This window comes from Piliocolobus tephrosceles, unplaced genomic scaffold (assembly GCF_002776525.5).
Source record: "Piliocolobus tephrosceles isolate RC106 unplaced genomic scaffold, ASM277652v3 unscaffolded_44884, whole genome shotgun sequence".
In the NCBI taxonomy this organism is placed as follows: Eukaryota; Metazoa; Chordata; class Mammalia; order Primates; family Cercopithecidae; genus Piliocolobus; species Piliocolobus tephrosceles.
The window spans coordinates 19,082-28,568 of record NW_022329736.1 but is presented as its reverse complement, the minus strand read 5'-3'; the positions used below and the strand labels follow the sequence as shown (position 1 = coordinate 28,568).

General features: G+C 54.7%; 2 protein-coding genes across 3 annotated transcripts in view; one reads left to right on the top strand and one right to left on the bottom strand.

Moving 5' to 3' along the window:
* Window positions 1-81: 81 nt before the first annotated feature.
* On the bottom strand, window positions 82-6,911 carry LOC113224471 (thrombospondin-3-like). The gene is given in 11 exon segments (XM_026453633.2): window positions 82-378; window positions 605-745; window positions 1,159-1,206; window positions 1,208-1,308; window positions 1,427-1,478; window positions 1,564-1,646; window positions 1,854-1,880; window positions 3,220-3,322; window positions 3,425-3,681; window positions 4,563-4,769; window positions 6,140-6,911. Coding segments are annotated over 11 exon segments (1,185 nt in total). The 5' UTR covers window positions 6,219-6,911; the 3' UTR covers window positions 82-291.
* LOC113224470 (metaxin-1) overlaps window positions 6,911-9,487 on the top strand; it is an 11,387-nt gene continuing 8,810 nt past the window's right edge. Inside the window, exons 1-3 of one of the 2 annotated variants that reach the window (XM_026453632.2) lie at window positions 6,911-7,518; window positions 8,684-8,753; window positions 8,890-8,969. In XM_026453632.2, coding sequence (XP_026309417.1) covers window positions 7,141-7,518; window positions 8,684-8,753; window positions 8,890-8,969 — 528 coding nt within the window. In that variant the 5' untranslated portion in view covers window positions 6,911-7,140. Of the gene's footprint in view, window positions 7,672-8,683; window positions 8,754-8,889; window positions 8,970-9,487 lie in introns of both variants that reach the window. The other variant, XM_026453631.2, reaches the window with a different exon arrangement.

The following is a 9,487-nucleotide window of genomic DNA, read 5'->3' as shown; positions in this document are numbered from 1 at the left end:
TGGGCACTCAGCTATGCCGGGCACATCAGTATCTCCTTTAGGTTCTCATGACAGCCTTTCAGGGTGGATAACAGCCTTGGTTTTCAGATGAGGAAGCTGAGGCTCAGAAAAGTTAAATAACCTGCCAAAGAGCTAGCAAGAGGCAAACCAGTATTCCAAACCAAGTCCATGTGAACACCTAATCTGTGTAGTATCCTAGGGAGGAGGAAAGGCAGCAGGAACTTTGAAGGTAAGAAGGGGCGAGGGTTGGGGTTTTACCATTCCCACCACCCCAGAATACACTCAGGGTATTCAGCTCACCACAGTGTTGGTGCAGATGGAGTTTGGGTCACAGCCACCATTGTTGCCGTCGTTGCATTCATCGATGTCATTGCAGACCTGAAGGGGCAGACTTTGGGTGGAACCAGACCTATGGTGGGTCTCCTCAGATACTGCAGAGGACACTGGTATGGCCTTATCTGTGAACATCAACATTAAGCCCAGACCCAAAGCCGATGCAAAGCCATCCATGTCCCATTCATCACAAGGGTCCCATGTCCAACCCAGAAGCCCCTGGCCTCTACAAGGCCAAGATCCCTTGTCCACACACACTACCCAGTCTGACCTGTTTGCTGGCCCGGGCATAGTCAATGCCCACACCAGACACCTGTGTGCCCTTGTACCCTCGAGGACAGGCCTCACAGTGGAAGCCGGGCATGGTGTTGATGCAGCTGGAACCCGGGAAACAGGGGTCAGCGTGAGCACACTGGGGACCAGATGAGAAGGCAGAGGTCAGGCCACCCTCTGGGAAACTCAGGCCCCTGCCTGTGATCCATGAACCATTGCTCCAGGTCTCCCCTTTGTGCAGCTCTCCCCACACAACCGCCCTGTGCTCCTGGTCCCCACCCTGCTTCCCTCGGGGTTCCCTCTCTCCCTCCCCATGCGCCTGGTTTCCATCTCAAGCCTCCCCTGCAGTTTCCCCAGCTCCTTCCCTGTGTGGCCTTCAGTCTTTGCCCCAGGCCTTCTGTCTCTCCCATCTTGCATTTCTCTTCTTGCCTCTGACCTCTCCTAAACTCCAAATTCCTCTCCTCTGGACCAGCATTTATCCCACCCTCTTGGGCTTCTCCTGACATCCTCACCCCAGTTTTCTGTACCCTTCTGGGCTCTGCCCTCCCCCACCTCATTGATATCACTGCAGTGGGTGCCGTTGCCCTGCAGGCCGGGGGGGGCAGGGCCCACAGCGGTAGCCTGGGTACTCGTACACTTCCATGCAGTCCACGCCTCGGAAGCAGGGATTGGGGCTGCAGTGGGAACGCTGCTCATGGAAGCCTGAGGGGTGGACACAGTCAGAGCTACCCGGTGGTCACTATTTAAGCCACGAGAAGGGAAAGCCAAAGCCATTGGGTGGGGAACTGTCATCTGGAGCCTCCCCTGCTCTCCCACTCACCGCACACCTGACACTCCATAATGGTGTTTCGGATCAGGGACATTTCCTTCACCTGGAGAAGGATGGGGAGGCGTCAGCACTTGACATCTGCCATCCCACCCCAGAATCAGTGCCACCCTTCACCGGCCCACCCAAACCTGGTCTCGTATATCATCCCGCAGCTCCACCAGGATCTGGTTGAAGAGGGTGAGTTGGGTGACCAGCGCCTTGGTCTGCTCCCCTGTCAGGACCCAGGGTGTGTGGGGCTCAGTACTGGAGCACCAGTCCTGGGCCCTCCATGGGCAATAAGCCTGCACATGCCACGGCTGCCCACCTCTGCCTTTAAACCTACTACACTCCGGACTGAAGAGGACTTAGTTTCAGGCAGCTGCCAGAGCCTGGGGCCTCCTCCCCCATCCCTGCTTCCACTTCAGTGTGGCCTACTCACCTAGAATGGAGTGCAGTGCATTGGTCACTGGAGAGGAGAAGAAAACATAGTCAGAGGGGTGAGGTGAAGTGAAGAGAGGCCTGGCTGGTGAGGAGGAAGAAGGAAGGTGAGGATAGGGACAGGGCTGGAGCCCCAGAATAAAGATGGGGTGCTGGATACTGGGAGGGTAGAGCTGGCAGACAAGCAGTGCTAGCTTCTTCCACAGGGCAAAAGGCCCTCTAAGGGAGTTGCTTCACAGGAAGTCAAAACCCAAATCCTCCTGGTTCCTAGGCATAGTAATGGCAGAAGGGATGGACCCAAAGCAGGGCCAGGGCCCCAGTACATCCCATTCCCTTCTGTTTTTTTGTTTTTGTTTTTTTTTGAGACAGAGTCTTGCTCTGTTGCCCAGGCTAGAATGCAGTGGCGTGATCTCAGCTCACCACAACCTCCACCTCCCGGGTTCAAGCGACTCTCCTGCCTCCACCTCCCAAGTAACTGGACTACAGGTACCCACTACCATGCCCAGCTAATTTTTTGTATTTCTTAGTAGATATGAGGTTTCACCATGTGGGCCAGGCTGGTCTTGAACTCCTGACCTTGAGTGATCAGCCCACCTCGGCCCCCCAAAGTGCTGGGAATACAGGTGTGAGCCACCACACCCAGCCATCCCATTCCCTTCTTCAAGAGCTCTCCCTCAAATATCTGGGGAGGTTTTATTTAGTTGAGAGCTTCTGAACATCCCTGTCAGAGAGAGCAGGCAGATGGGCAATGCTCAAAGAAATTGCTGGTGACAGCCGCCAGTGGGAACTATAAAAGACTCGAGACCAGCTCGCGCACAGTGGCTCACGCCTGTAATCCCAGCACTTTGAGAGGCCAAGGTGGGTGGATCACTTGAGATTAGGTGTTCGAGACCAGCCTGGCCAATGTGGTGAAACCCCATCTCTACTAAAAATACAAAAATTAGCTGGGTATGGTGCTGGGCGCCTGTAATCCCAGCTACTTGGGAGGCTGAGGCAGGAGAATCACTTGAACCCAGGAGGTGGAGATTGCAGTGACCCAGATTGCACCACTGCACTCCAGCCTGGGCACAGAACAAGACTCCATCTCCAAAAAAAAAGAAACAAAGAAAAATACTCGAGACCAGTATCTCTTGGTCAGCCAAGACCAAGCAATTAACTAATTCCTCTCTTGGATCGCTTTTTTTTCTGGGATGGCTGTATTGGAGATTGTGGAGTCAGGTAAAAGATTTGGAATAACAGGGTTAGAAACCCTAAGAACAGGTGAGCCAAAGGAATGGGTTTTAAGGGAGAGGGAGGTCAAGAAGACAGGAGTCACCAAAGGCCACAGGACCCATGGTCCAATGTCAGCAAACAAGTCTCTGTGTTACCTGCACTGTGGATGGACTCGTCCCCTTGGAATGGACACTCACTCAGGGCTCCTACCCGGGCCATGGACCCACCCAGAATAATTTTCATAGATTCCACAAAGCCCTGGGGGGATAGCAGCAGAGTAAGGTGGGAAGGTCTACTAACCCCTTCCCCAACTGGTGCAAACTCTATTTCCACAGAACTCAGAGGTTCCTCCCGGCTCACCTGCATCCTCAAATATGCCTTCTGTCCAGTCCTAATCTCCAGCCCATCGACCTCTGCTGGAGGAATGGGGGCCAGTGCTGGGAGGCCTGCATGTTGGTCACCCAGTTTGCAGTCCACATAGAGATGTAGAGCAGGGCTGGGTCTGGAGGGACCTCGGAGTCGCAGGAGAACTGTGTGTGTGCGACCATCGGCCAGGCCTGCTTGCTGTAGGTTCACGGCGTGGACTTTGCCATCCTCCCGCTGGTATCGCACCAGTACTGCCCAGGAGGGGAGATCAGTATGGGTGCTATCCCCTTCCCCCTGCCTCCCAGCTGAGCCTTGGATCAACTCTGCTGGATACCACATCTTTAGGGCCCCCATCCCTAATTCTACTATGTAGCTGTCAACACCTTGTATGTAATAGGTACACAATAAATGTTTCTGAAATTGGTTTAGAGGCCAGGCACAGTGACTCACACCTGTAATCCCAGCACTTTAGGAGGCCAAGGTGGGCAGATCACTTGAGGTCAGGAGTTCGAGAACAGCCTGGTCAACATGGTGAAACCCTATTTCTACTAAAAATACAATAGTTAGCCAGGCGTGGTGGTGGGCACCTGTAGTCCCAGCTACTCAGGAGGCTGAGATAGAATCGCTTGAACCCAGGAGGTGGAGGTTGCAGTGAGCTGAGATTGTACCACTGCACTCCAGCCTAGGTAAAAAAGCGAGACTCTGTTGGAAAAAATAATTGGTTTAGAGACAAATACTTTCTTAGTATTCATTGGTATCAGATGACTCTGTCCTCTCCTATGGTGACAGCTGGTTCTGTGGCCACTGAACTGTTCCAGGGATCTGAAAGACCTTTCTATATCACCGCTGAGGCACAGAGACATGCCTCACCCTCCCTCCAAGCATCCCCAAGTACAACCTCCCATCCCTACAAATATCAGGACTCAAGCCTCACCCTATTGTTTGGTACATGGCCTCTTAAAGCACCTTGTAAGCACCCCATACCAGGCGCCCCTGATGTCTGGGCACAGCCTGATGGGACCTTGGTACCCAGTGGAGGCCAAGGAGAATGAGGAAGCACTTGTGAAGTAGGGATGAGGGAGAATGCTTAAAAGAGGTCACCATTGCAGGAAAGGAGATGCCCACCAGTCACCTTTGTTGATCTTGCCTACAACAGAGGCCTCCAGCCATCGCGTGTTGTCTTGGCGAGAATAGAGGCCAAAGAGGACACCACCCTGCTTGGGGGGCAGGCGGAAGGTGGACAAGAGGTAGATGTCCCCAGCAGTGAGCAGGGCTGTCCGGATCTTCTCCGCCACAGCTACCATCTGCCGAGACTCGCCCACCGTCAGCAGGTCAATGACTGGTCAGGCAGGGGTTATCAAGGTTAGAGAATGGGATCAAATGCTAAGGTATGCTCACCCCTGAGCCCACATCACCCCCTACTCCCATCACCAGGCAGTGTTAGTCACCTCAAAATTCAACCCTTGGCTGGGCACAGTGGCTTGCACCTGTAATCCCAGCACTTTGGGAGGCTGAGGCGGGTGGATCGCCTAAGGTCAGGAGTTTGAGACCAGCCTGACCAACATGGTGAAACCCCGTCTCTACTAAAAATACAAAAACAACAACAACAACAAAAACTAGCCGGGCATGGTGGCGGGCGCCTGTAATCCCAGCTACTCAGGAGGCTGAGGCAGGAGACTCGCTTGAACCTGGGAGGCAGAGGTTGCAGTGAGCCGAGATCACGCCACTGCACTCCAGCCTAGGCAACAAGAGTGAAACTCCGTCTCAAAAAAACAAAACAAAACCCCAACTCTTGTTGCTCTCAGAAGACAGAGCCGCTGTGCCTTCCTTTCCCCATTATTGCCTATTACCACCTTCTGGGAACCTGCAGGTTTGAGGCGCACTTGGAAACACAGAAACAGCACCCCACACATTTGAGATGCCCCCACCAGGTGGCGCAAAGGAGATGCTGTGCTGATCCCCCTCAGGAGTGGCACCTGGTTCCCACAACGCAGAAACGGGAGGCAGTTTCTCTTTCCACTCCTGGATTTGGCTCGTTCCACACCCTAGTTCCCCTCCTCCCATCCTAGGGGCACAGCACACTCGCTCTGGATAAGAACAGTTGCCCACCGAGGGCTCTGACCCTCCCACCATCTGGGCTATCTCCCACGGGAATGTAGGACCCAGCTCCTCTGCCTCCTGTGTCCTGGCCAATCTGTGGTTTTCCCTCCAGCCAGTAAAGAATCTATGCCTGTGTCATCTGCTCCAGCTACCTCTCCCACATCCATTGGCCCATCCCACCACCAGACCTCCGGGAGAGCCCAGGCTTCTTGGTCCCCACCCCCGCCCTGTCCTTGGGCAGCCAGGAGCCCAAAGGGATGAAGCCCAGGGACCTACAGTATGCCCACCTTCAGGCTGCTCTCTCGGACCCTAGGGTGCCTACAGATGCTCAGGAACCACCCCAGCCAGGCAGCCTGGGCATCCAGTTCCTGAGTCCTCTGCCCTGGCCTCATGCCTGACCCTGGCCCGTTCCAACTCCCCCACTACTCTGTGGTGCCCACTCCTGTCCACCAGGCCATAATTTCACCAACCCTAGGCAGTCTAACGTTTTCCTCTGGCTCAATTTCTGGACTCTTCCCTCTCCCCTTACCCACATGCTCTCTGCTACTTGGGTTGAGGGAAAATGGGGAAGACGCACAGAGTGATCTAAGAGGATGGAGACAGGCTTACCCTGCAGGTCCTGACTGGCAGATGCGAAAGAGCAAAGGAGGAGAAGAGCCAGGGCCCCCCGAAGTTCCTGCGTCTCCATGCCTTTCAGCCGGCTCACTACCCCTGGCAGGCAGGCAGCTGGGAGGGGAAAAGGCTAGGCGGAGAGAGCAGGAGCCGGGGGGCGGAGGGACAGAGTTGGAGGGGGGGCCAGCAGGCGGGTGAGGGGGGGCTGAAACAAAGAGCTGCCAATCACCCTAGAGGCATCATCAGCTCTGGGAACCAGGGGCACTGGGAAAGAATCCTGGAGGCCTCCCTGCCTTCTACCTCTCCCTAATGATCCTCCCCCAGGTGCCTCCCTCTCCGCAGTCATCACATTGTTGGGGGTCTCCGCACACAGCACTACCGAATGCTGTTTTCTGGAATCCACGATTGTGGGAGGCAAGCACCCCTGGCAGGGGCAGTGCTAGACAGTGGGCATTATTCCACAGCTGGCAGGAAAGGATGCCAAGGGAGTGGCCGAAACTAGCTTGCTATAGTGCCCAGGGATGCCCACATGGCATGAAGTTAGATGTTCTGGCGGAGCAAGTGCTCTTTATTAGGGGGAGGGTCCCCTGGTACGTGCCTGTTTCTCCATTTTCCCTCATTCCTAGGAAAGCTTGGGAGTCTGGAAGCGTCTGACGGGAACTGAAGGGAGAATCTAAAGCAGTGGTGAGGTCGGAGTGAAGAAACCAGGAAAGAGGAAAGGGACACCAGGGACAGGCGTAGAAGACCAGGGGGACAGGCGAGGAGCCAAGGACCAGACTGTGGAACACTGTGGGTACTAGCGGATGGGCCGTGACCCGGATGAAGCAGAGGTGCGCCTGAGTTCCCGTTACCTAAGCAACAGCCTGCGAGCCGCTCTTCCCCTCCCCCACCCAAGCCCCAGCCCGGCCTTGCCTCCGGACGCCGCCACCGCCCCTGTTTTGTTTCCATGGCGACAGGCGGCGCAGGGCCCGCTCCAAACATAACGCGCTGTGGAAAACATGCTGCTCGGGGGACCCCCCCCGCGCAGTCCCCGCTCGGGGACGAGCCCCAAGGGGCCCCGGAGCAGTACAGGCCACGTGCAGTTTGGCAAGAGCCCTCAGACCTGGCCCAGGCGCACAAGACCCCGCTCTCCTGAGCCTACTGCGCCTTCAGGGGCTCCGGGCTTCACTCAGCCGAGGCGCCGTGACTCGCTGAGTCGCGCCGGGCCGCCAGCGCTGTCCCGCTACGTGGGCCACCTCTGGATGGGCCGGCGGCCGCCCTCCCCGGAGGCCCGCGGCCCAGTCCCCCGCAGTTCAGCTGCCAGTCGGACCAGAAGGAGCCTCGCCTCCCCGGGGACCTCCCCGGGCCCCCTGACCGCAACTACCGGAGGGGCGGTGGTAGGGGGCGGGTCCGTGCAGGGCAGGGCAGGAGCACACAAGGAAGTGTTTCCGGGACAGAGGGCGGGCAAGATGGCGGCGCCCATGGAGCTGTTCTGCTGGTCAGGGGGCTGGGGGCTGCCCTCAGTGGACCTGGACAGCCTTGCCGTGCTGGTGAGGGGTGGCGCTGGCGCACTCTGTTGTGCCCTGATGACTGGGGAGGGGGCCGAACTAGCCGGGCATCCAAACTTTGCCAGGGCTATTCAGCACGGGCGCAGTGGGGGAAACTGAGGCAGTCAAAGAGTGTTCGTGGCCGATATGGGCTCAATGCCCTATGCTGTAGATTTCTAGGCTTAATGCAGCAATGAAAAGAAGCCTGGTTGGGAGTTCAGGTGATGGGTTCTAGTCCTTGCTCATCCACTCACTGGCTGTGTGACCTTGCGGAGATCCTTTCTCTTTGGGCGTTTTTTCTCCATTCGCAGGTTTACTAGGCAGGACTCTCTCAGGGACCCACTCTAGCTTGGAATTCCTGCCTTCTCCTCAACCCCCTTTTCCTCTTCCTCCTCACTTAACAGCATTTACTGAGCCTATTGTTTGTTGGACCAAACGACTCACAGCCAGGCTTTGTAGAAAGAGCTTAGCAATCAGACAGACTCGTTTGCTTGATTTATTCATTGACTCCTTGCTTTAAAGAGCATCTATTAGATTTCTTCCAAATATTAAATATTGCCATGCAAAGATGAATAAAATATGTTCCCTCCGTTTGAGTTTACAGAAAGGCAGATAGGTAAGCAAATAAATATAATAAAATATTCACGTATAAGTAAAATAGGAACAGATCATAGATACTGCCAAAGAGAAAGGCATGGTCAGTGCTTCCAAGAAGAGGGATACTAGTTAGGAAAAGCTTCTGAGGATAGATGTCCACTAAGTAGATGGCAAGGGAGGAGAAAGAGGAAAGGATTTTCCTGGCTGACCTGTAATCACAGACATGTCTGTAATCTCTCTGAGCCCTGTGTTGCCCATTTGCAAATATAAATGGTAATGACTCCCCCCTTTTTTTCAAGACTAAGATACTAAGTACAGGGAATGGCACATAAGGTATTCAATAAATGTTATTTCTCTTCTTGATACTGCTGTGGGGGCCATGGCCCTGCCTTTCTGACTTCTGCTTCCTTCCCTGCAGACCTATGCCAGATTTACTGGTGCTCCACTGAAGGTACACAAGATCAGCAACCCCTGGCGGAGCCCTTCAGGTACCCAGTGTCCCTTGGGGGTAAGGAAGGGTATGTACAAGGAGAAAAGCAGGAGATAGGTAGGAATGTGTTGCAACTATGTATGACTAGGCAGCTAAGGGTCTGGTTGGTAGGTGTACTTCTCTCTCAATATCAGGAACTCTGCCTGCCCTTCGGACCAGTCATGGAGAGGTCATCTCAGTTCCACACAAGATCATCACCCACCTTCGAAAAGAGGTAGGTGACTTGGATAGAGGGGGCTACCAGTAAGAGAAGTTCAGTCAATTCTGTACAATACACATTTATTGAGCACCAGATATATGCCATGCTAGATGTAGGTGACCCAGAGCATCAAGGAGCAATAGTCTGCTGGAGGAGACACACACACACAGTGTCACTGTGATGTATTAAAGCAGTCGGCAGGAGATGAAGCTCAGGGCACTGTGGGGATATCCAGAGGCACAGTACCTTCTGCCTGTCAGGTAGGGAGGGAGAGGAGCACAGGCTGAAGGAGAGTAGAAGACAGCAGTTGGCCTCTGATGGTGGCACTGGAGAGAGATTTCTAAGGGCCACTTCCCTGTTTCCAGGGACTAGGTTGGGCCAGATATGGGGCTCAGGATGGACAAGACTTACAGCTAGGTTGGAGAAGATGAAAGAGCATTACTAGAGGAGTGGGGAGGCCTAGGCTCTGCTCTTTACTCTGCCATCGACTATGTGATCTTGGGCAGGCCACATAACCTCTCAGGGCTGGCACT